The 27,026-nt window shown below is 44.1% G+C and overlaps 1 protein-coding gene across 5 annotated transcripts in view; it reads right to left on the bottom strand.

Annotated features, from left to right (window-relative positions):
* LRRC8D (leucine rich repeat containing 8 VRAC subunit D) overlaps positions 1-27,026 on the bottom strand; it is a 119,522-nt gene that overhangs the window by 29,459 nt on the left and 63,037 nt on the right. Inside the window, exon 1 of one of the 5 annotated variants that reach the window (XM_032867077.1) lies at positions 25,258-25,665. The exons of 3 other annotated variants lie outside the window; for them this stretch is intronic. In XM_032867077.1, coding sequence (XP_032722968.1) covers positions 25,258-25,321 — 64 coding nt within the window. In that variant the 5' untranslated portion in view covers positions 25,322-25,665. Of the gene's footprint in view, positions 1-12,022; positions 12,106-25,257; positions 25,666-27,026 lie in introns of those variants that run through there. One more of the 5 variants, XR_004383792.1, reaches the window with a different exon arrangement.

The raw sequence follows: 27,026 nt of genomic DNA, 5'->3' as shown, positions 1-27,026 counted from the left end.
CATAAACTATGGCGCATGAGCAAGAAGTATGTTTCTTAGATAACTTGGGTTTTTATTCATTAATAACACAACCACTAGAAGAAAAACCACACCCGACTGCACAGGCATATCCGAGAGATGGTAATATCACCGATACAAATTACAGGCCTCCTCTGAATTGAACACCACCCTCAATCTCACAGAGGGCTTCCTGCTCAGTAAAATCTGCCTTAATTGGTTTTCTTTCTGTTGTTGCTGTTGAAAAACAGAGAGAGTGAGCCAGCCCAGGCAGCATCATGGGAATTTCACACACACACACACACACACACACACCACACACACCCTTTAAAGACCAAGTGAGTACATCTAATTTTTAAGGAAATACTAGTAACAAGGAACAGGTTGAGGGTATTTTCCACTGGTTTAAAAATAAAGCATTCTACCCTTTAAAAAAAAAAAATAAATCTTAGAATTATAGAAACAGGAAGCAGCAGCTGGATTTATCATCCTTCATTTCCTCTGAGAGTCAGAGTAAGGAACTCCCCATAGAGACAAAAGCCACAGAGGGGCAGCCTCCGCCTGCTCCCCCGCACGACCACATGCCGGGGCTGCCTGTCAGAACTCTGGTTGGCCACTTCAAACTCCAACTGCTCACTGTATCTTCGAAAGCCTTCCACGGCCAGGCCCTACATTTCGACAAAATGAAAAATATGACCAGAATGGAAATACACATATGTAATGTCCCCCTTTCCCGCAGGTCTCTCTACAGGGCCCGCTCCCCTAAGGCCTCCGCAGCCTAGTTCTGGTGGTTTGTGTTGGAGAGAGCAGGAGGGCCAGGCTCAGATGCCCTCAGCCACGTGTGGCTGTGGCTGACATTCTCTCACGTGTGAAACGGCCAACAGGGCCACCCAATTTCACACGGTAGTAATGGGCGATCCGTGGGATGATGAATGCCTCAATACCTTGCAAATCACACGTATATCACAACACCCAGAGTAACAGCCACATACATGCTCGGAGAAGGGGTGTTACCAGTTCCGAAGCTTTCACAAATAGTATCTTCTCGTTTGATCCTAAAAATGACGCTGTGGCTTAGGTGGCGGTGGTGGCAGCCGCATCCGCACCCGCACTGACACAGTTATTAGTAGGGTTTTGTGAGTGAGCTAGCCGAGAAGCGCATAATAGGAAAACTGTGTCTTAACTCCTTAGCAGCATCCAGATCACTGGAACACATTTCTGGCAGTACATGAGAGGTAAGTACTAAGGCTGAGAGTTACGAAAGCTGTTCCAATTTCAGGTCTGCTACCCTGGGCAAGTCCCTTAACCTCTCCAGGCAACATGATTCATCCATCTGTCACCAGGCTGGTGGGAGACAAAAATAAAAGGAGACCCAATTCCAGCTCTTCAAGAACTCACATGGAGGAAAGGGTGGGGGATGGAAAGAAGTGACACATAAACAGATTAATTATAAAATGGTATTTACTTAAAATATGGAGTTGGACAAAGTGCCTTGGGATCACAAAGCAGGAAATGACTAACTTTGGGGGACTCATGGAAGAATTCCTCTCATTTGTAAACTGGGAAAAGAAGGAAATCAGACTGCACATATATCCATGTCTCTTTTGGGGCTAAAGCTCTCAGAAAACTAGGCTGAGAGAGATCACTGGCACTATCAATACGCAGCACAAGGCCTCTTATACACCGTATGTCCCCAACACATCATTTAAAAAATAATGAGGGTCTCTTATGTGCTAGAAAAGTGTACTTCAGAAATCTCTGAGCCACAAGATTTTTCAGAATATTACTCAAATAGGGGCACCTGGGTGGCTCAGTTGGTTAAGCATCTGCCTTCAGGTCAGGTCATGATCTTGGAGTCCCAGGACAGCCCATCAGGCTCCTTGCTCAGCAGGAAGTCTGCTTCCCTCTCTGACCTCTCCCTCTCATGCTCTCTCTCTCTCAAATAAATATATAAAATCTTAAAAAAAAAAAAGAATATTACTCAAATACAAATCATACTTGGAAGTTCGTGTAAGTCTATGGGAGCTGGGTCTACAGTTAGCCCTATTCGTACTAATGACCTAGTAGACTAATGACTTAGTAGACTAATGACTAATGACTAGGACTTAGATCCTAGAACCAGATTATCTGGGTTAAACTCGACTTTACTAGTTACTAGCTGTGTAACTAGCTAAGTTACTCGATCTCTTTGTGCTTCAGATTCCTCATATATGAAATGGTGGTAGTGGAGTGGCGGTTGGGAGGGCCTAGTGGTAGGGATCATAGTAACACCATCACCTACTTCACAAGGTTGTTATGAGGATTAAAAGTACTATATACGTGTACTTAGAGCAGTTCTTGGCACACAATAAAGGCTGACTTAGCTACTGTCATGATTTGCAAAAGTATAATAACAGGCATTTTGGGACAATTCTACAGATACTCTCTTATACCTGTGAGTTCCCAATTTAGTCTCAATCCACAATTTTCATTTTTCAGAAATTTATGGAAAGTTCAATTTATCAATAATGAAATGTTGGTTAGCTGCTTCAGAAATATTCCCCCAGATCTGCTTAAGTGAAACATACAAAGTATGATTTAAAAAACTCATTTCTAGTGACAGATCCGAAACTAACACAGGCAATACAGGTTTATGGTGATAGAGATGTTTGCATTTCACAAAACTGTTCGCCTTTAAAGTGACTACACAGGAGTTTTGGATGACATTTTGGAATTACAGAAAAGCAGAAAATGAAAGAGGAAGGATGCCTATATTATCACAAATTTTTTTTCTATTTAGTTTTATATTTAAATCATTTATAATACCTTAAAATCATAAACGTTCAGAGTAATACTAAATATGTAAATTTAACCACCCACTGAAAAATATAAGCATTTAAATAACAAAGTTTTTTTTCATTTTTCTCACTGAATTCACACAAAATTTCAGGATATAACTTGGGCTGGTAACAGTATTTTATCATTATTTATGGTAACCATCAGCTGAAATGGATTGAATACAGATAAAATTAAACTTCTATAAATCAAACTGCCATGTTTTAATTGGCAGCATCAGCAACACTCACCAAACCAGAAGACTCTGCACTTAATATTTAATATATTAAACATTATTATCTCACTGGCTCTTAACCAACATCAATACTTACTGACTCTTGGGGCTTGTGGTTTTCATCTTAGTCAATAATGCTTAGGTTCAGGCCTCAAAATTAATCATTAAAACCTGCTGCTACAAAAAGTGTTCACTAGAACACCAAAAGAATAAAAAGAGAGGCATGGTATTTATCATACTCTTATGTTCTGGAAAGAATGGGATACTTTTTCTCAATACAAAATAGGTTTATTCTGTGACTCTACTTAATGCTTTAAAACATATCCATAGAAAATGAAGCGAAATACTTCAAACTATAATTTACTCGGATTCAAGTCTGTGTTAGGCACATTTGGGGAAGGGTTTTATGAAGAATAATTGGTACAATTTCTTGAGACAAGCTGAGGAAAATTATTTCCCTAATTTTATAGGTTAAAAAAAAAGCTTAGAAATGAGAAATGTTAGGTAACATCCTCACAAAGTCACAGAACTAAAAACTGATAGACCAGGGAGTGTCTGGGTGGCTCAGTCAGTTTGGCTTGGGTCATGACCCTGGGGTCCAGGGACCGAGCCCTGCATCGTGTTCCCTGCTCAACGGGAAGTCTGCTCTTCCCTCTTCCTCTGCCACTCCTCCCTGCTTGTGCTTTCTCCCCTGCAAATAAATAAAATCTTTAAGAAAAAAGATAGCATTCAACATTCAAATAATTCAGTGTCATGTATTAAGTTTCACTTTTATACCAGGAGTATGCTCAGAAAATAGATGAAGAAGATTCTTTCATCCTTTTACCTGCCTAATTACATTGTGTGACAAATCTTGTATATTTGGTGCAATGATTTAGAACTTCTAGATTACCTGAGGGCCACAAACTATTCCAATTAGCAAGTGTCCAGACTGCCCTGCCTTTTACTGTTTTGTAATAAAATATTAAAATAATGTAACTAGTTTATGTACCAGGACAGCTGTTACTGTAAGCTCAGACAAAAGATAATTTAACAGTTAATCAACCCTTCTGAGACAGCTTTATGATAAAGATGACTCTAAAAATACCAGGTTGTTCTAAGAGAAACTATATTCAAAATTGATCCCATTTTCCTAAAACAGTGAATGCTCTGGGTACCCCAAGTTCTAGAAATGATAGGAAAGTTCTGGTAGGACTCTAGTTCTGGTACTGACCAGCTATTGGATCCTAGCAATCTCTAAGTCTTAGGTTCTTCACCTGTATAATAGTAAGACTGTATTAGATTATCTCTTCCTTCCTGACATAAAAATTTAAGATTCAGTTCACACTTAAAATCCGAACTCAAATATATCCTTCCGCAAAAGCCATCTGCCTCCCATCCTCACCCCGAGGCACAGTTAGCCGCTCAGAGTAGCTGAGTCCCCACACAACTTTATTCACTATTCATTAGGGTAGTCATTAGGATATAATTATTTGCTTATCCAACAGAGTGTAAGTTATTCCAGAGGAGAAACTATGTCTTATTAATCTCTGTGTATCTGTCATATACACAAAGGTATGCAACAAATATTTTAAAAACAAGTTCTTCGAACCGTGGTATCAAGCAAGCATTCATGTGGTACCCCGATTGTCAGGGCTCTAGACCACATTCTGGAGATGAACCAAAGTTCCCACCCATAAAGTATTTGCAACTTAGAAATAGGACAATCATGTGTTAGGATGATTAATAATACAAGTTTAGTACATCTTAAGATACAAGTTTAGGTGAGTTCTGTAGAAAAAAACATGCTCTTGGGGTTTAAGATATCTAAGACTCTTTGATGGTTTAACTATTTATAACCCACCTTGCAAACACATTTTTCCCTCCTCCACTCTTCGTCTATATAATGGGCATAAATCCATGTCATGCTCATTTTTTTTTTAAAGATTTTATTTATTTATCTGAGAGAGCGAGCAGGAGTCGGGGAGGTTTAGAGGGAGAAGCAGACTCCCCACTGAGCAGGAAGCTGGACATGGGACTCGATCCCAGGACTCTGGGATTATGACCTGAGCTGAAGGCACACGCTTAACCGACGGAGCCACCCAGGCGCCCTGTCAAGCTCATTTTTAATGATTCGATTGTTCAGGAGAAAAAGCGATCTCCAAAAAGTAGCAGCTTATTCAGAGCTGGAGAAGACTTAGACACTTGAAGATAAGCAGAAGAAAAAAAGTTTAGGAAAGATTAATAAACACTTTTAATGGGGTGGTGTGAGTTAAAGTGTGAGGTTACCTCAGGCCAGGGCATGGAAAAGAAAAGAAGTAAAAATATATGTTTTTTGGCCTGGAAGTGTTTAGCTTTCAAGTTCCCAAACAAAATTTTATGTAGTACTTGTCGGTTCTCTGGTATTTATTTTTCTTGCTCGTGCACATCCCGGCGGTTAGCAACAAAAGGGAGTGAAGACTGCTGGCACTGGTGCACAGAGGCTCAGGAGAAGACAGGAAACCAGCACCTGAAGGATGGCCAAGAAGCCCTTCGGGACCCTTTGCTGGCAGCTCACACTAGCCTCCCTGCAGGAATAAACACTGACAGGTTTGCACAGAGGAGAATGAGTGACCCACTCTTCCGTGTTTTTTTCCTCAAGTAACATCCAAATTGAGATGAGCTGGAGTACGTATCACAAACCCAGATTCCTGGGCTCCACGAACACCTACCCCTTTCTACATGAGCCCCCAAATCTGTGAAAGAGCCTCTGATGGGCTGAAACACAATGGGAAGTAAAGTAAACTCAATGCAGCCCGGGAACTCCTGCCAGCAAGGCGGAGCTGAGATGACTCAGCAGGTTAGAGCCCTGACCCTTGACTTCTGGACTCATTATGCTGGTTCTTATCCAGTGGCTACTACAAATGCACAGGCACGGATTGGTCTTACTCCAGAGCCCATCTGAAAACAACATGGAACGGCTAACACAGCTCCGCACGACACATGGGTGGGTTTCCCCTAAGAAAGCCGGCCCAGGGTCCTGGTTGACAGCCAGCTCCGAAAGTCTGGCTGAGAACACTAACAAAAAAGTCATGGTCAGCCTTAAATTCTGCAAAATTCTATTCTACAGAATGGCACAGAAGTTGGGGAAAGTAGAAAAGAGAAGTCCAGTGGGAGGTGGAATTGTGGGGTTCTGTCCGTGACATGCTGCAAATCAATTTCCAAAGCTATGAAATTAATCATGGTAATAATAATAATAGGGGTGCCTGGGTGGCTCAGTGGGGTAAGTCTCTGCCTTCAGCTCAGGTCGTGATCTCAGGGTCCTGGGATCGAGCCCCACGTCGGGCTCTCTGCTCAGCAGGGAGCCTGCTTCCTCCTCTCTCTCTGCCTGCCTCTCTGCCTACTTTTGATCTTTGTCTGTCAAATAAATAAAATCTTAAAGAAAAATAATAATAATAGTAAAATTCCTTCCGTTGACTTTTTTTCCTATGCTTCAGCAGCTTCAATGCACCTGCTTCTATCTGAGCCAAGTGCTGTTGCACAAGGTACTCTGTCTCCTGCTTATTCACATCTGGGCTAAGTTATATATACCACCAGATGTATGTAAGGCAATATAGTTTGGCTCTTTATGAAAAGGAATGAGTCCTCTTGTAATTTTTTTTTTTTTTTTTGTCAAATAAGAATTATTTTTTTAAAGCCTGAACGTGCTCTTGAAAGCAGCTTTAGGTGTAAGAAGGGCTTGGAAATAAAAAGAGATGGGGGCCACATAAAATGTGCTCGACTCCACATTTAAAGCTTTAGCTAAAGGGTGAAGAAACTCCAGGAAGGGCAATCTCGGGTTCAATCACACTTCTTCACCAAGTGTCCCTAGGGAGCAAGGCCAGGTCTAATCTACCCTTGGAGACGCCAGGGCAGGTATCCTAAGAGGACTTTTATTTATTCTCCCCATGTTATCTCCTGCACAAAATTCCCCACAATAACAGATGTGGCCTTTCCACCTTCTCCTTCCCCTTTCTTCCCTTCGGGATCTGCCTGCCTGCAGAAACGATGCATTCTGGACTCCTCTCCTGCTGGGTGGTAGAGGGCTTGACCTGCTAGCTGCCAGCTTCCGCTGTCTTGCTCTGCCTGGGAAAGAGTGGGTAGTCTATCTAATTCAAGGATGAAATTTCAGAAGGCCCATTTGGCTGCAGACTCAAAACCACATTCTCCAAAAAGCATTTTCAGTAATAAAGATGACATCTTGCTGTCCATCAGCCTGGCTCCTATATCTTTCTCAATGGCTTTTTTTTTTTTTTAAAGATTTTATTTATTTATTTGACAGACAGAAATCACAAGTAGGCAGAGAAGGCAGCAGAGAGTGGGGAAGGAGGCTCCCCACCGAGCAGAGAGCCCGACGAGGGGCTCGATCCCAGGACCCTGAGATCATGACCTGAGCCCGAAGGCAGAGGCTTAACCCACTGAGCCACCCAGGCGTCTCTCTCAATTTTAATTTGGGTAATGGAGGAAGGGTTATTTTTGGGTCCCCTCAAACCTTGAGTGTGGGTAGGTCACCTTGGTTTGTCTATGGTATAGTTTTTAGCAACTATTTATTGAAGATGTATGTACAAACTTGCAGTGAGAAGGAAATGAAAATAATCTATCTGGTCTTATTTGTTCGTGGGTGGTTCCGTGACCATATCCTATCACACCAAGTTTCTTGGGAAGGCAGTCCAAATCATGGTATCCAAATTTGTGTGAAATCTTAAAGGGGAACAATTCATCTAAACTATATTCAAAAGAGAAACAGCTTTATCAAACATATTATTGATGACTTAGCACACGGGAATAGGTTTTTGACCTAGGGGAAACATGAACCACCTGGAAACTTTCTTCCAAGTATTTTACAAGCCAAATGACAAAGGTGAAAACTTAACCCTTAGTATGAGTTCTAGAACCATGACACACAGAGATAACAGACAGCTAACAAAGCGATTTTTAACATGTGTCGTGATTACAATGCATCTCGCACAACCACCTGTGAAATAAGGATTCTTCACAACCTCAAATTAGGGGAGAAAACTATGCTATGGTTCTCTCTCTTCCATGATTACTCAGCTAATTAATGGTGGCAGCCTTGAGACCCAAACCCAGGCCTCCTGATGGTAAAACCCAAGTGTTTTCTATGACGTCACGATGCTGGAACCTGGACGCTAAGGTTTCTACACCCTCCTGTGCCGTTTTCTGGAGACCTGGGCAGCAAAAAACAAAAGTAACCTGCAGCAAACAGAAGAGCAAGCTAGCTCGCCAAGGTTAGATTCCCCTGACCTTCTATATTCCTTCTCAGTCCTTTTAAGGAAGAAAAGTACATGAACTCACTTCATTTTATTTCCTTCCTTCCCTTCCCTAGGCCTGACCCACAAAGACACAGTCGAGGAACCAGACCAGTGGGAAGCTGAGATCTCTAAAAACAGTTTCACATCTGTGAAATTATAGGATGCTCCATTAATTCCAAAGAGAAGCCGAGGGTCCAACTTTCTCGAATTCCCCAGGGGTCAGATGGTCATTACAGCTGGGACAAAAACCGCAGCGGAGCCTGGGGACTCTTGAAAGAGACAAGCTAATGGTGAAATGCTTCTGGCTTTGAAGGAAGCATGGGGGGAGGATAAGAGAGTTCCTTCGAGTGCGCCCAAAGACATCTCTGTTTTCATTCTGTCCCCTCACTTGAATTCTTGAGACCCACCTTCTCTGGCCTCTTCTTAGAAAAACAGCACAGCCTTGAGTCCTGAGAAGAGGGAAGTTGGGTGGCCTCGGGCTAAACTGGGAATTCCAGGATGATAATTACTCTTATAGACAAAAACAATGAGTAACAGGAGCCTCCCAAGCCACTAAATAAATAAATGACTAGTGGATGTCAGATACAGAGTTATTAAGATGATCTTAAAAGTATACTTATGTTGGGAAGAAATCAATTTCAGAGGCAACTATAAAATTTGTGGGCTCAATCTGAGGCATCAAATTAGTCTTCAGGGGCGCCTGAGTGGCTCAGTTAAGGTTGAGCATCTGCCTTCAGCTCAGGTCATGATCCTTGGACCCCAGGATCACAACCCAAGCCGAAGGCAGACCTGTAACAGACTGAGCCACGCAGGCACCCTGGAAACCCTCTTTTTTAAAACAAATCAGTCAACAATACCAGAATACTAAAAAGACACATTTCAATGTGTGTAACTGTGCTTGTGTGAAGAATGAGAGGTAAGATACCTAATAACCAGCTTTTCTGGCTTAATCCTGCCTGTTTCCCTCAGTGGTGAGAACAGTGTCACCTGAGTGGAAATTATACTTGGCAATGTGATACTGTGTACCTCATTGAAAAGGCATCCCTACCAGACAACTTTTATTGTGATCTGATACAGCGTAAAAAATAAACCAAACATGGAGAATGAAAAAAGATGGCATTACAGAGAAAGGATACTATCTAATACATTTATGAGGAAGCTCTTTCTTGTCAACAATTCAAACCACCTCCATCTTGATGGAAAGAAACTCAGTACCAGTTCTTCCTCTCCTCAAAGACAAAGCACTACCACCTTCCCCATGCTGTTCCCAGCCCACTAGACCTCCCCAGCTCCTCTTCCTTTGAGCACTTAATACAGTGTCGTGGTTATGAGCAGGGTTCAGAAAAATCCCATCATGAGAGCAAAAATTCTGGCTCCACCATTTTTTAGCTGTCTGACCTTCAGGTTGGTTACTTAACATCTCTGTCCCTCCTTTTCTCTTGTCAGTAAAATGCAAAAAAACAGCATTCATCTGAGGCTATGGTGAGGCACTAACGAATCCGGACAGGTACACCGTAGCACAGTGCCTGGCATGTTGTAAGCACTCTATACAGCCAACTTTGAGTGATGGTGATGATGACAACAAGGACATGTGCTTAACCAGACTGTGGTGAAAACAAGGACCTGGGACCCCATATGTCCCCCAGGCAACCACACGGAGAGTCCACTAGAAAAGAAGCCTCTCTTATTCTGTAGCCTGAGGGGACTCAACTTGACTCTTCTTCTCAGTGGCTCCAGTGGCTTATCAGAAGGGGCAGCCTCTAAGGACCAAAGCCAGGGCAGGAGAGATATGGAGGAACAGAGACAGAGTGCTTGAGTCTGGAAGAAACTAGTCTAGGGCAGCTCTGAGAAGCAGCAGCCAGTAGTTGACAATCATGGGATTTAGAACTTAGAAAGTAACATGCCAGTCAGATAGGCACATTTTGTTAATAGGCAAAACTCTCCACCACCTTTCCTTCAAGGTCCCTTCCGCGGGACGCATCTTCTAGAAAATCCTCCGCCTGTAAGTTCCTATAGCAGTCCTTCACATTTTTTTTTTTAAAGATTTTATTTATTTATCTGACAGACAGAGACCACAAGTAGGCAGGGAGGCAGGCAGAGAAAGAGAGAGAGGAGGAAGCAGGCTCCCTGCTGAGCAGAGAGCCCCATGCGGGGCTCGATCCCAGGACTCTGGGATCATGACCTGAGCCAAAGGCAGAGGCTTTAACCCACTGAGCCACCCAGGCGCCCCACTCCTTCATATTTTTATGGCTACTTTTTGCATCTAATTGTTCTGGAGAATAACTGATGTCTTGATTCGATTTTAATTTTCGGAAGGAGGTATGTGTGGGCTTATACTCCTGCATCTTCCTGGCCTATCTCTGTCCCAAGGCTGAATCCCCACCGTGGACATTTTTACCTGGAAAGTACACAGTGTGGTGGAAGGTTCTGAGTGAGCCAGGGCTACAGAGAAACCTGTTACGATAGTAAAATAAGCACACAGGTGGCTGGGTCTAGAGAGAAGGGCACAGACCAAAGCAGTGTGCTTGCTTTTATCTCTCTGAGGCTTTTGTGAAAACGCTGAGTCCCCGAAGTTCACAGGTAAAAGATGAAGCCTTCAGTGATTCTAAATACTGAAACGATCATACAGCCCCCCCCAAACAGAACTTAAAATGACAAACCATAAAATACTAAGGAAGTCCAGCAAAAGTCTGCTTTTCCCCCATGATGGTCACATTTTTTTTTCTTTTTTAAAGCAGTGAATATTAGATTCTTTTGAAAATGTTTTCTAGTGGTGTATTTGCTTTGCAGGTGTCCTAAACACACGTTTCACTTGCCTACCTGGTAATCTAGCTCTACTTGGGCACCATGGGACTCCCTCCACACACTGAGAAGCAGGCCTGAGACAAGGGAGTCAGGCAAGGGCAGGGGGTGGAGAGGGAAGAGTGAAGAAGGCAGTAGCAACCGAGGAGACGGCAGCTGGAAATGGGGCGACGACCCAATTCGAGGGAGATTTTTTTTTTTTAAAGATTTTGTTTACTTATTTGACAGACAGAGATCACAAGTAGGCAGAGAGGCAGGCAGAGAGGCAGGCAGAGAGAGGGGGGGGAAGCAGGCTCCCTGCTGAGCAGAGAGCCCGATGTGGGGCTCGATCCCAGGACTCTGAGATCATGACCTGAGCTGAAGGCAGAGGCTTTAACCCACTGAGCCACCCACGCGCTCCTCGAGGGAGATTTGTGACTTTGATATCTGCCAGCTTCAATCTAGAGAGAACTGCAGAGAACCTTCTCCTTTTACAGGAGAGAAGTTACAACCCATTGGTGACGACTTACTCAAGGCCAAAGCTGCCAGTGTGAGGCAGAGCAGCTTCCCTGCTTCCTGGGAGTCCTTCCCACTTAGTCCACCCGCTCCTCTGTTCGCTCAATGGTGTCAGGGATCAGGGCTCAGACTGGCAGCTCAGAACGCAAGCCGCCATGAGAAAGTGCCGCGGTCTCCCCCTGCCTCAATGCCACGTGTTGAAAGTCAATAGAAGAGGCAAAAGAGACTACGCCCCTGGTTATCCCATCTTTCTGAGGAAGCCGTCTGCCCTTCTGAAAGGATTCACTGGACTAGAAATGCCTAGGCACAATCTGTTCCCAGGCCAGGAGGAAGTCTGGCTGGATGGGGCCCGGGCTTGACAACGGATGGCATTAATGCGCAAGTGCCAGAATTACGCACCATTTACATTCCTGGCGTCCCTCCTGCCTCTACCAGTCGTTGCGGAAGAAATGAAATCACCACTGGATACGGGGCTTTGTGGTTTCCTGATTCCTGAGGGAGTACAACTGTGAAGGATGCTGGGTGAGGACAGGACACGGAAACCCAATGAGACGGCTGCTTTAAGAACAGCCTTGAAAGGGACAGTGTTGTGGTTTTGCGGGTTATAAAACTGGGGCAGACACAGAAAATTACTGTGAGGCTCAACAGAGGCTCCTGCTAAGTGCTCTGCATGGGTTGTGGACCCTCTCTCGTTTTAATTACAATTTAGACCTCTTGAGTGATAAAAGCTTTCTTGATGAAAACTCGCCTCTTCCTTGGAGAGTGACTTTCTCTAAGTACCACTGTGCTGCAGTGGCCACCTCAAGTGGGAAACATATACAAAGCACCTAACCTGGACCAAGCATCCTTTTTAATATTGGGGTTTTGCTGATGTACATAAATCCCTCAGCCTCGTTCCTGTTCCAGATCCCAAACACCTCCACAAAATCAGGCAAATTAAGAGAACAGATGACTACGTCTCATGCCTTCTTTCTTCCTTTGAATCCTCTCAAAGCACTCTATGTCATAAAAAGGTCATTTCTTCCAAGGGAAAGCACGTGAGACCTGCATAAAACACTTATGAGCATTAGCATCACGACACTCCCCTTCTTGGTCCCCATCTACATGCCTCTGCCACTCTGTTCCCTCTGCCGGGAATATCCAGCTTTCTCGGACTCACCTTGACTTCCCCTTTTGATGCCCATCAGTGCCTGTGGGAAGCCTTCCCGAAATCTCTATGCCAGTAACCTACTCCCTCTAATCCTTCACTGAGACTCTCAGAGTGTCCTGTGCATTTTGGAGGCAGAGGCAGAGGGAGAAGCAGGCTCCCTGCTGAGCAAGGAGCCCGATGTGGGACTCGATCCCAGGACTCTGGGATCATGACCTGAGCCGAAGGCAGCCGCTTAACCAACTGAGCCACCCAGGCGTCCCTGCATCTGTCTTCTTGACTGAGCTGTAAGGTTCTCCAGGGCAGGGACCATTACTTATTCATGTCTGTTTCCCCAAGGACGAGTTGCAGCACCTGGCACACAGCAAGCATGCAACACACACGCTGTTGCGGGGTGTTCTTACACACGGTCATTAACTGGATTCTTAAAGTGACACGTAGGCGGGAATTGCTAGTCTCATTTTACAAAGAAACTGAGGTGCAGAAGGGTTTCAGAGGCTCCCCAAGGCCACCATTTCTAGTTCCTTCTGGCCCCAGGCCAGATCAGTTAACCATACAAACTCTCTAGAACAGATAAAAGAGAAAGCACTGATCCTCTGCTGTAGGCATCGATGTAGTGACCTGCACATTTGACAAAGAGGTACAAAACGTTCAAATATGGATAAAATTGTTGTTCTGCAAGCAAGAACACTGATCGGATCTGGAGATGGAATTCACACTTATTCTTTCCTCGAGGACCCTTATGTCCTCAAGCTCTGCATTAACGTCTGGTGGATGTGCATTAGAGACAGACCAAAAAGTTCATCTGATTAAAGAGTCATGAGACAAACCATCTCTGGTTAAACTGCCAAGGGGGACCTCCGGCACCTTGAGAGAGCTGGATGTAGGATAGCGGCAGCAGCAGCTAGAAGGTGCTTGGACAGGGCTGAGTCGCCATGAGGGCTCAGAGGAGCGACTCTACGTGGGAACTGTGGCTGCTGGCAGGACAGGGCTGCTTTGGATTTCTGACCCTTCATAACCCTCTTAAGTGCACTTGAAACTCCTCAGCTGAGGAGAGCCGTTTTTAGCACAGCTGTACCCTTGAAAAATGGGAGGGAGCTGACACGGCTGGCCTGGCATGTGGGCAGTGTATCTGCACCAGAAGGGTTGAAAGGCTCCTCGGGGGGCGCCTGGATGGCTCAGTGGGTTGAACCTCTGCCTTCAGCTCAGGTCATGATCCCAAGGTCCTGGGATCGAGCCCCGCATCAGGCTCTCTGCTCAGTGGGGAGCCTGCTTCCTCCTCTCTCTCTGCCTGCCTCTCTGCCTACTTGTGATCTCTGTCTATCCAATAAATAAATAAAATCTTTAAAAAAAAAAAAAAAAAAAAGGCTCCTCGGCAGGGCTGCCTGAGTGGCTCAGTCGGTTAAGCATCTGACTCTCAGTTTCGGCTCAGGTCCTGATCTCAGGGTCATGAAATGTGATCTCAGGGTTATGAGATTGAGCTCTGCGTTGGGCTCTGCGCTCAGGGCAGAGTTTGCTTAAAACTCTCTGTCCCTCTCCTTCTGCCCCTCCCTGCCACAAACTCACTCTCTAAAATTAAGAAAGTAATACACCTTAAGGACTGTGGACTCTGAGAAACAAACTGAGGGTTTTGGAGGGGAGGGGGGGAGGGGGATGAGTGAGCCTGGTGGTGTGGATTAAGGAGGGCACATATTGCATGGAGCACTGGGTGTGGTGCATAAACAATGAATCTTGGAAAACTGGAAAAATAAAATTAAAAAAAAAAAAAAAAAAAAAAGCTCCTGGGCAATTCTAGTACACAGAGTGAAGATGACGAGCCCAGCAAAAAGGTCTTCTGGGCCCTTCCTTTTTTGTGTGTCCACCAAAGTTTAAAACACTGAAGTGAAGAGCTAGCTGCTCAGCACTCTGGGGCCATTGAAACCATTTTTGCATTACTTGAAATCAACACAACATTCCTGTACTATATCCCAGACTGGGAAATTTCCCAGTATCTTCTACTCAAACACTTTCAATGATAGGAAACTTACTACCTTAAAAGGCAATTTGGAATTATAGGCTTAGAACAGGTGAATGTTATAAGGTACAAATTACAGATCTTCCTCCATTTATGATGGGGTTGTAGCCCATAAGCCCACTGTGAGTTGAAAATATTCTAAGTCAAAAACGCATTGAATAGGGGCATCTGGGTGGCTCAGGCGGTTAAGTGTCTGATTTTTTATTTTGGCTCAGATCATGATCTCAGGGTTGTGAGACAGACCCACATCAGGCTCTGTGTTGGGTGTGGCACCTGCTACAGATCCTCTCTCTCCCTCTGCCCATCCCTACCTCTTAAAAATAATTAAATGAAATGTTTAAAAAAATGCATTTAATACGCCTAACCTACTAAACATCACAGTTTAGACTAGTCTACCTTAATCATGCTCACATTAGCCTATGTCTGGGCAAAATCAACCAACAGCAAGCCTATCTTATTATAATAAGTACTGGAGAGTGCATGTAATTTATTCAATACTGTACTGAGAGTGAAGGGCTGTATGGGCATGGTATGGTTGTCAGTACACGGCTGTGTACCTTCGTGACCCCTGTGGCTGACTGGGAGCTCGGCCTGCTGCCCAGCATTGTTAAGAGAACATTATACCAAGTACCGCTAGCCTGGGAAAGATCTAAATTCACAATCTGACACATGTTTCCTACTGAAAGTGTATCACTTCTGCACCAATATAAAGTCAAAAAATCGTACGTGAGTCATAAGTCAGAGGCTGTCTGTGTATCTCAGTAAAAGTGTGGTGTGTGTAAGTGGCCCACAGCTAATGATCTCTAAATTTCAATTTCCTGGGGCATCTGGGTGGCTAAGATGGTTAAGCGTCTGCCTTCAGCCAAGGTCATGACTTCAGGATCCTGGGATCGAGTCCCGCATCAGGCCCCCTGCTCAGTGGGAAGTCTGCTTCTCCCTCTGCCTGCCGCTCCCCCTGCTTGTTCGCACACTCTCTGACAAATAAATACAAATCTTTAAAAAATAAAATAAACTTCAATTTTCTGATCCGTAGCAAGTGAGTGTATCTCCTTTGTAGGATGTGTCAGGATTGGAAAGCACCTCGTATCTGGAACACTGTGCTTCCCTTTCTCTCCCTATACAAGTGGAGTGGAAGTCTACCCCAACAGACCTTTTTTGGGCTAAACTTCGATGACACTTAGAATCCACGGATACTTAATGACTCTTCATCAGCTGTGGTTCTTCCATTCACCATCTCAGTTCTCCTGCTCCGAAATCCTTAGATTTGGTTTTGTTTCTCATTTCTTTTTAAAGATTTTATTTATTTATTTGACAGACGGAGACACAGTGAGAGACGGAACACAAGCAGGGGGAGTGGGAGAGGGAGAAGCAGGCTTCCCGCCGAGCAGGGAACCCGATGTGGGGCTCGTTCCCAGAACCCTGGGAGCATGACCTGAGCCGAAGGCAGACACTTAATGACTGAGCCACCCAGGCACACTTGTTTTTCATTTTTTTTAAAAGCAAGCTCTATGTCCAAGGTGGGCTTTGAACTCATGATCCCAAGATCAAAAGCGGCATGCTCCACTGCCTGAGCCAGCCAGGTGCCCCTGAAATCCTAAGACTTGACAAACGTTTGTGGTGGCATCACTTCCAGAGCATCAGTGGATTCTGGTACACACACATACAATCAGCTGCTTACTCATGTTAAATATCTAACAAGTTTTAGGAGCCCAAGACTCCCCCCCACCCACATACCCAGTATCAGCTGCCTATAGGCGCTACACCATATATGCAGGCTCCCCAACATTTCGGAGAGGTAATGTGTCACTTTTATTTAGCTCCTCAGGAGTAAGTACAGGGATGAGCTGGGAATTCCTTCTGTTACCTGCTGCCCCAGGCAAGGTGCCCTCCAATTATACCCTGACTGTGTTGTTCCCTCTCTGTAAGACTCCAGGACCAGACACCCTGCTGCCCCTTACCCTGTCTCCCCACCTCTGATGCTGTCACATCTGTCCAGCCCTATAGCCAGATCTATGGCTCTGGCTAGGCAGCATAATGCTGCAGAAATCAAAACAATGTGGCTAAGACATGTTCAAATCATGGCACTCTCTCACAGCAAGCTACGTGGTTTAAATTTTATTGTGAGCAAGCCGTGTAACTCTGAGTATCAGCATCCTCCTCTGAAAAATGGAAACACAGCACCTTTCTACCAGGATTACTATGAAAATTGATATGTTACAACAGAACATACAGCCCAATGCCTAGTACTTAACAGGTATCCAACAAGCAGAAGAGTAATTGTTATCATCAGCACTGTGGTATGGCAAGTTCTCATTTTTACACTGGACTCTGTCCTGAATGCTAATCTATTTTGCTAGGACCCTGACCTCTCTGCTTAGTTCTTGCCATTTCTGTCCTCCAGGGGAGATAAAACCTGGTCCCCACAAAGGAGCTTCCCCCACCCTCCATCCTTTCTCACAGTCCCTCTCCCTATAGGCCCCAAATGTGGACTTGTGGACTTTTTAGCTCTTATCAGTACCTGCTGATCTATAAATTGAGCTGGGAATCAGGAGACCCGGACCCTAGGTCCTGCCCAGCCACTAGCTATGTAATCTTAGGCCAGCAACATAAATTTCCTGGATCTCTGTTTCACCTTCTGTAAGATGATGGCATTAGACAACATGATCTCCAAGGCCTCCTCCTGATACCCCCCCCATCCCCTCCCTCTGGGCCTCTCCCCAGCTATATCCCAATTCACCCCTCTGTCTTCCCACCCACCAAAGGGGAGTCCTTGAATAATGACTCTCTCCCTAAGCTCTGACTTCTGCCCAAGCCCTGGCAACACACTATTACTGGCAAAGAATTTACAACAAGCCACTTAAGACAACAATTTCTGGAGGCTAGTCTGGAAACTAAAACTTATGTATCACATTATGTTTATTAGAGAATGTATTAAAAAACTACATTGTTTATATTAAGATTATAATCTCTACTAATGATTCCAACAATTTAATTGCCTGCCAAAAGAAAATGTAATACATATACATGTATATATATATACATATATCTGTGTGTGTATATATATATATACGCATATATATATGCATATATATATATACACACTATGTAAAAATTTTCTGGAACACTTTTCTTTTCCTGGTATTTCCCATGGAAACACTGTCCACCCCCTCACTTCCCCTGCCCCGGGTCTGGAGATGATAGTGTGCAGTGTCAAACTCAGAGACATTCTACCCTGGTCTCACAAATTATACACCTATGTAAACTGCTTTAAGAAAATATGATAAAGAGATCACTAAGATCACAGAAAAATTTAGAGGTGATTATTCCTTTCTTTTTAAAGAGCTCTTTCAGGGGTGTCTGGGTGGCTCAGTTGGTTAAAAATCTGACTTTTAAAAAATTTTATTTTATGATTTTATTTATTTATTTGAGGGAGAGAGAGAGAGAGAGAGCACGTGCGCACACACAAGCAGGGGGTAGGGGGATGGGGAGAGGCAGAGGGAGAAGCAGACTCCCCGCTGAGCAGGAAGCCAGACTCAGAGCTTAATCCCAGGACCCCAAAGATCATGACCTGAGCCAAATTAGATGCTTAACTGAGCCACCCAGGTGCTCCAAACATCTGACTCTCGGTTTCAGCTCAGGTCATAATCTCAGGATCTTGAGATGGAGCCCCAAGGCTCCAAGCTCAGGAGTCTAAGGCATCCTCTCCCTCTGCTCCTCCCCCCGTGCACTATCTTTCTCTCTCAAATAAATAAATAAATAAATAAATAAATAAATAAATAAATAAATGTTTGTCACCTCCCCCACTAAGTAAATCAATAAAGAGCTCTTTCAGGACAACTAAAAATAATTTCACTTTCAAAAGTCAAGGCCTCAACAACTTTTCAGAAGCTCAACTGCTCTATAAAATGGAACAGATCATATACGAATAGAAACTTATAGATACAAAGATATTTTAAATAATATTTAAAGTTATGTAAGTCACCTGTTCACATATGAATTTGGAAACTAAAGATAAACCAGAAAAATGAACAGCTACATCTTTACATATAGAAGTTTTTCAAACCAACATATATGTTACCAAGAAGATACATGTACTACACAGAAAAATTTCACTACATGCATATTTATATACAGTTTCTGAGCTCGCTAAGGGCTAACTCCAGCTGCCTTTAAAATTTAAGCCAACACTTGGGATAAAATAACCTACCTGTGAATTTTTTCAAGCTGTCAGCCTGCTTACAACGATAGCTTGAGAAAACATTCCAAGTCTGCCAAGTTTGTAAATACACAGAGGTTTAAAACTTTTGTCAAATTAAGAGAAACAAAGAAATTTGAATGCCATCTAACAAATGTTTACAATGTATTCTATGAATATAGAAGGCTTATCTCTTGGGGGGAAGTAATGGAAAAGTCCTCATATGCTCCTAGTGTGCTCAGTTATATATTTAAGAATATTTAATAGTTCTGCTTCTCAAAAATCTTCACTGTTATCAAGTATGTTGTTACTAATTTCTCAGCATACCTATCCATCCTCAGACAAGCAAGCACAGGAGTTAGTCAACCCTGCTCACAGGAGCTACTGAGGTACCAGCCTGTTTGCTGAGCGATGGGGTGGGTGGGCAGAGGACCAGTCTGGCTCCTGGGGATAACAATGAAAGTACATGAGAATGGTGCAGGGAATACAGCTTTTTCCTTTTTTAAACGCATGGTTCTTTCTGAAGTTGGTAGAATTTTCCATAACGTGTAAGCCAAGAGCTTCTTCACCTACACGGGATAGCTCTTACCCTGAGGCAAGGAAGGAGACAACTCTTCAAATGGTTATTTATCTTGCCTTTAGGGAAATATACTTATGTTGTTCACATCCAAATAAGGGTAAGTATCAATTATTTTTCTACACCTCAGCTTACTTAATACTGTGCTGCTATTGCACCCAAACTTTGTTGGCATCATAAATAAAATAAGAATAAACAGGTGATGAATGAGCGCCTGGGATGTTCTCCCATGCCAACCTATGAGAAAGCCTTGAATGCCCACGCACAGGGCTCTCTGTCCTGTTCCTGTCCAGGCCTACATTTAAATCAGTAATATTGCTTGAAGAAAAAGTTTTGATTGCAGAAAGCTTAAGAATAGAGCAAAAGAGAATCAGCAATAAAAACTCCTCAACAGGTTGAAAGAGGGGCCCAAACAAAACATAAATATAAATACTTGTATTTAGTAGGAATCAAGTCAAATGATTTAATTAAAAAAATTTCAAGAGCAGAGATCTGGGTAAAAGATCTGTCTTTTTTTTTTTTAGGATTTTTAAAAATTTATTTATTCAACAGAGAGAGAGATCACAAGTAGGCAGAGAGGCAGGCAGAGAGAGTAGAAAAAAGGCTTCCCGCTGTGCAGAGAGCCTGATGTGGGGCTTGGTCCCAGGACCCTGAGCCGAAGGCAGAGGTTTAACCCACTGAGCCACCCAGGTGCCCCTAAAAGAACTATCTTAATAGTTACCATGTTTATGAGAAAAAGACTTTGATGTTCTCTTAGATTGGGAGCCTAACAGGAGACAAAGATGAGACTAGCCAGCAATCAGACATTACCAGACGGACAATGACCGGGATGGGAAAGGGGGTGGTCCCACTAATCTTTGTGCTTGTCAGAGCGTGCCTGCCATTCTGTGTTCAGTTTAGTTCTGGGCATCAAAATCCAAATGTGACACAGCTATTAGATGAACCAGGGTTGTGAAGGGTCTAGAAAGATTAACTTGAAAGCATTTAGTGAGTACTACAATTTGTACAAGATACGATAAAGTGTGCTAGTACCCAGGGGTGATAATGAATGAAAATAATAACAACAAAAATAACTAGCTTATCTTATCCCAAGCATTGCTCAGAGCACTTTCTAGGTGTTAATTCATTTAACCAGACAAGGGACTTTGCTTCTTGGTGATCTTCCAGATCGCTGAGGTTTCCCCATTTCTGCCCAAGTGAACAACCCCTAAATTCACGTTGTATTTGATCACTTATTCTTCCCTATTTTATACCATGTTTCCCCCATTTCCTTTTGTTAAAAATAACATTAAAAATTTTTTTTTAAAAATAACATTTAAATAAGCACCAAACTGATACACACCCATCATTGTCTAATTTTTTAAAAGTGACATTTTGGTTATAAAGTTAGTAACAATGAGCAAAGAAAAGTCAGAGAACACAGACACAGAGAGAGAAGTAAAAGAAAAACAAATCAGATGATTTTCCGACCTTTGTTACCACTTGCGGAGTTCCCCTCCACTTTCTGCTGTGCATACATTTGTGGTTTTCATTTTACATTGAAGTTATCATCCTGAGCATGCATATTTGTATTTGACCTGCTTAACCTGACAAGTTTTCTTCCCTTTTACTCAACAGGCTGTTACTGCCAACTTATGGGCTGTGAATATACCATATGTTTGGAGATAAAAAGCAAGGAAAATGTTCCCTCATTCGCCCCACTTTAAGTTGCTCATTATTAAGTGCTTTAAGGTTTCTGAAAAGATGTCCTTGTCCTTGGAAATGAATGCTAATAGAAAAAGAGAAGTAGTCTCTTAATTGCTACTGTGATTTAATGAGCATTTACTGGATAAGGAGAAATGTTACTGAGTGACCAGATCCTTTTTCCACTACTTAAACCTCCAAGAAAAATCTTGGGTAAAAAAGAAAATCCTAAATGTAACTGCTAACTCTTTGGCAGTGACAAATCACTACCCCATCTTGAAGCTCTTGAGAAGAGAGCCCCCCTGTCCTAAGGCAGTCTCTCTTACTCTTCATGAATTGGCAGAAGGAGGAATCTTAGGCTACTTAAGTTCCTACTCCCTGCCAGGGATAAGGGGCTATATACCTTAGAAAATGGGAGCGATAACTTCAAAGACTGATGAAATTAATCACGGATGATATATGACAGGGAACAGATTGTCTCATTAATATCCCTCTCTCCTCTCCTGCACCTCCTCTTATGGAGATAAAGGGACAGAAGGAAAAATGCAAGTCAGTCTATAAGTCCAAAAAATATCTGGTTACACCTGAAGAAAAATAATGGGAAGCAGTCTGGGGAGTGAACTTAAACACCTTTTTGACTGTTCTGCTTCCACAGCTTGACAGCTCAAGTCATGGTTCGTGGTACTGAGGTAGCCAACACTCTTCCCATGAAGGGCTCTGCACGCCAGGTCTTCACTAATGCCTGAGCCCGAGTGGCTTATTCCATTGAAGTAAAAGGTTAAGGAATGGCCATCAATCCAGCAACAGTAAAGTAAGGATTCTCTGGGAGGTTTAGGAAACATTTCTTAGTGCCATAAACGGGAAATTGATTATTGCCTTCTTGCTCTTTCCAAATCCCCTAAATTCAGAAACATCTTCCTCTGGGCAGTTTAATACTCTGGTACTAACCTTCCTAGGATGTCCTGATGCCATTATGAAGGTAATATATCCCAAACCCGTCAGAAAATTAATGATCAAGGCAGAAACGAAATGGAAAACAGAGGGCTATGTGTCAAGGTATTAAGCTCCTCATCATTTTTAAGAAAGATGTTATTTCTGGGCCCTCATGTTTCCTTTATGACTAATGATGCATGCATATTTTAAAATATAAACAATGCTGTGTGTACATTTTAGGTGGAAGCAACAGCATAAGCAAAGGCACAGAGGTAGGCCCGAGTTCATCATATGCCTAAGGTTAACATGCCTGTGTGTCTGGAGCAAAACTGTACTGAGTCATACAAAATGAAGTCAAAGGTTTGAGGTTTCACTAAATTTCAGAGGACACTGAAATTCAAGGGAGTTTGGTTTTGTTTAGTAGGGCAACAGAGAGACCATGCAAATTCATAATAACACACAACAGAGCTTTGGAAAGCAGAGTAAGCCTATGATACATGAGATACAAGGTAGCAGCGGTGAAGGGGGTGGTTAGAGCTGCTGGAGCCTGGCTGGGGGTGTTGTTACATTGTGTGGCTGGTGATGAGGTCAAATCTGCTATCAGTGGAACCAAGAAAGAAGAACGGGGCACCTGCGTAGCTCAGTTGGTTAAGCATCTACCTTTGGCTCAGTCAGGATCCCAGGGTTCTGAGATTGAGCCTCACATTGGGCTCCCTACTCAGTGGGGAGCCTGCATCTCCCTGTATCCCCCTCTCTTCCCTGCTCGTGTTCTACATCTTTCGCTCAAATAAAATCTTAACAACAACAACAAAAGAGAGCAAAGTGCGGTCTCAACGGAAGAAACACAGGTGGGAAGTGTGATGGTGTGGCCAGAGGAACAGAGGTGACGACGGTTCAGCAATGCCAGGATCTGCCAGCGTATCACCAAGTGAGCCGTCCTGGTTCAGTGTTACTGGCCGCCGTGCCCTTCTCTGCTTCAGGCCTCACCTGATAAGTTCTGTGAAGCCCATTTCTTTCTGCTGTCACATCAGCTCCCAGAGAAATCACCATCCACTTTACAACGAGGAAGCCTGCACTTAAAGACACTGAGGGCCTGCCAAAGGCGCTGGGATCTGAACCGCTGTCGGCCTACTCTGGCTCTCACTCACTCCATGCTTCTCCCCCCATCCCCGTACCCCACCCCCCTAACCCTGTCGAGGCTTCCAGAAACAGAAGCCACCTGCCCTTCACCACAAATCCTTACCTAACTGTGCACAGTCTCCTATATGTTCAACAGCTATAATTATTTTGCTTTCACCAGTTTACAGTGTAACACCACGTATATGATTGCTGATACTTGGTTGTGAATGTATATGGCTTTTGGGAGCTCCAAAGTGCTGAACAGATGTTAGGTATTATTTTTATTATTAGGTGGGCGTTTTCCTTCAGTGATAATGTCAGGAAATAGAAAGGGCTCCATTACACACAGAGTCTACCTCGTCTACAGCCCACCCCAAAGATCACCTTATTAAGGCTCATTGTGAGGTCATTTTCCTTTACACCAAGGCGTACAGAACAAACGAAGCATCTGTGTTCATGTGCTCAGGATTCTCACAGGAAGACCCACCTGTAATTTGAGGTGCAGACTGGAGCACGAGCAGATGCTGTTCAAACAACATGTCCTACTTTCTTCGGTGATGACAAAGAGAAAAGAGGTTAACGTGAAGCGCTCGCAACTAGCTGGTGGGTTTTCCTATAAACTCTACCTACAAAGTATTAGTAATGAGTAAGCAAGAAATGGATCAAAGTTGCCACACTGTGCCAGGCTTAGATGCCCCTCCTCACCCCCTCCCCCACCTGCGTGCTGGTAGAGCAGGGCTGGCCGGGCTTTCAGAAAGCACCCCACTTTTCTCCAATCCCTCCTGTCTCCACTGACAGAGTCACAGGCTGCTAGTGCTGAGCGGGATCTGAAGAGTGCTGACAAGGAAGGTGATTAAGGCCCCGAGAGATGAAGGGACGACATTCCCCATTTTGTGCTCCACTGTCAATGTTCCAGTTACTCCACGGAACAGCATGTTAGAGACGACGGAACAGAGAAGGGGTGTAAGGATTAGCCTCTTCTCGTTTCTTGTCCCCCTGTCCAGCTGAAACCCCACAGTTAGCCATTTGAAGTGTGGCCTCAGAATCTGCAGCCTGGGCCAGCTCCTCTGAGAGCATCTCTCTCTGGAGGCAGGGCTGGGGGAGTTGGTGGGGCAGGGAAGCTTGGCTGAGGGTGTCCTGCACCTGGGCTGACAGGGCCCTCCCAAAGCATTCTGCTCATCTTACCCTCCTTGGGCACCTCAGAGTGACCCTGTACCTTAGAAAACCCTCCTTCTTCCACAAGGCCCTTCTCAGCCTCCAGTCATGCCTGTCATGTCAGACAACCCTCTTTTGATCCTACAGCTCCTCCAATTTACCCATCAAACTGCCACCAATGGTAGTTTCTGAGAGTACCCTCTGGAGCAACACCTGAAAAACTCTGTGGCTTACTAAATGAAGTCTAAACTCACTTGACTGGCTGTGATGTCCCACCGTCACCTGCCCCTGTCCTTTCTCATCTCTCTACCTTTCCCCATATGCCCTGTGCTCATCACCAAACAGAACCCCTATTGTTTCCTGGGCTAAATGAGTGGCTCCTGCCATTTCTGATGTTTGGAACACGCTTGAGGCACCTCCTCTTTTCTCATGTGGAACTGCCACCTATTTTCCCAGGCCCGGCTCAAGTGTCCCTCCTTCTGAGAGAATGGCTCTCTATTATAGCAACAAGTTAATTTCTGTCTTGCAAAGCATACTTATTGATTCATTAATTCAACTAACACTTACAAAGCACTTGGGCACCAGGTACATTGCTGGGAATAAAAAGACACTTAGAAACAGAAATGCAAATTGTCAAGTAGCCAAACGAGCTTCTGGGGGGACTGTGGCTTCCCTTCTTCCCACTAGACCATATAGTCCCTAATGATGGGGAATGAACCCTCTCCTTCAGTATCTCCCACAGCACTTACTACCATCTGTGGACTCAGAAAACTCTCAAACTCTCTCAGTCACAGAATGTAAATGTATTGCCACTTACCTGCTGATCCCTGAGCAGACAGACAGTAATTTCTGTACATTCCCAGCAGCCCCTCTAATGCATGCCATGTAGCAGTCTCTAGGTAATTGTGAGGAATGAATGAAAAGAGGGAAGGGAGCAAGAAGCAAGCCACCATGACCACAGGGATGTCTGCCTTGTTCATACTTGTGTCCCTGGGGCCCAGTACAGGGCCTGGCATATACGGAAAATCACAAACAGTTAGCAAGTAACTACAGCCACTGTCCATGAAAAACTTGTCTCTCAACCAACTGTCAGGTCTCTAGTCTCCTCTCCAAGCTCTCAGCAAGAGGAAGCTCTTTGGCAAGTTTCTAACAAGAAACAGAAGTCCTGGGTCCATTTCCCATGCAAGTGAGGTCTTAGCTTCGTGACGCCTTCCCTGGCTGCTGCTCTGCTGGGCAAGGCTTTAGCACACGACCCTCCTGAGACATCACCCAGGCAGAGGTGTGGAGGAACTGCCTCCAGACTGAGGCCCGTGAGCAGCTTCTAGAAAGGTATAAAGCGAACAGGGCCAATTCCATCTCTTAGCTCATGGCCAGGGGTACCTCCTCAGCGTGGCCTTGCCACTCTGGGCCAATGCTTCTTCATTCGGTTATCAATTTGGAAATGAAAAGCAGAAGCTAAAAATAAAGTTCACTGAAACCGTTCAAGGTTAATGGGATGGAAACCACAAAGAATTCAGACCTGAGGGCAAGGCCCGTGGTTCTGGGAGATAGCACATAATCAGCAGGGCGCTGGCCAGAGCTTCCTAACCTCTCGCGGGCCCCTTCTCAGAATTGATCTCCATGTGTGGCCTGGAACACACAACTCAGCATCCCGTTTGCCTCTACCTCATGTGGCTTCAAATTCTTTTTCAAGATGAGGCATAGATGTAGCTTCGTGTATACAGAGGTTATTTACTGGACAAAATGTTCTCAAGGGGAAAAATGGTCTGGGGTCTAAATACATCTCACCACTGTTTCGCTAAGAAAAGGTAGTCAGCATTTGTGAGCTGAGAGATTGTACAAGAAAAACCCAACTCCCTGAGATCCACACACTCCACAGTAATAACCATAGCCGGGCTGTCCCCTCGCAGAAGGACCATGTGCCTGCCCATTTACAACAGCCCCTAACCACTCCTTGTTTTCTGACAGTCAGCTCAAGCCAAAGTCTTAATACCGTCCCTGACTTCACTCTTTTCCTCATGATTTTATTTAATCAACAGAAAGTACTACTCATCTTTTAAACATTTCTGAAACTCTTCGTTTTCCAATTCACTCCCTCTCGCATTCACTCTAATAATCCGTCAATCCCACTGGGACTAAACTCCACCATCCTCTACTTTCTCAATGTCACTCAGCCTCCTCTCTTTCCTCAGGATTATAAGCCATGCCTTCCACCTCAGCTCCCCCACCTCTCCTTCCGTCTCCATCCTAGGGATCTAGCAAACCACAGTGCTTGTTCCAAACAGAAGTCTCTGCTTACTCGGCACCTGAGCCTGAGCTGTAGAATACAGCCGGAGAGAAACAGGTAATCGTGCTGACTGATGAGATCTATTTTAAATTCATGACCACTGATCTCCGGAGGCTTCTTAGTGTAGCCTCAGCAACCCAACCGTCTTTCCCTCCTCCATGACTCCCTCTCTCCTAGGTGATGATTTCACATAGTCTCTTCTCTTTAGAAATCTCCCTAACTGCAGCTGCAAAACCCATGCTCTGTCTCTCACTGAGAAAACAGAAGCAATGGAAGAATTTCCACACACTTCCATTTCCACCT

The sequence above is a fragment of the Lontra canadensis genome, unplaced genomic scaffold (assembly GCF_010015895.1).
Source record: "Lontra canadensis isolate GAN:19392208 unplaced genomic scaffold, GSC_riverotter_1.0 scaffold33, whole genome shotgun sequence".
In the NCBI taxonomy this organism is placed as follows: Eukaryota; Metazoa; Chordata; class Mammalia; order Carnivora; family Mustelidae; genus Lontra; species Lontra canadensis.
This window is presented reverse-complemented; position numbering and strand designations above follow the sequence as displayed.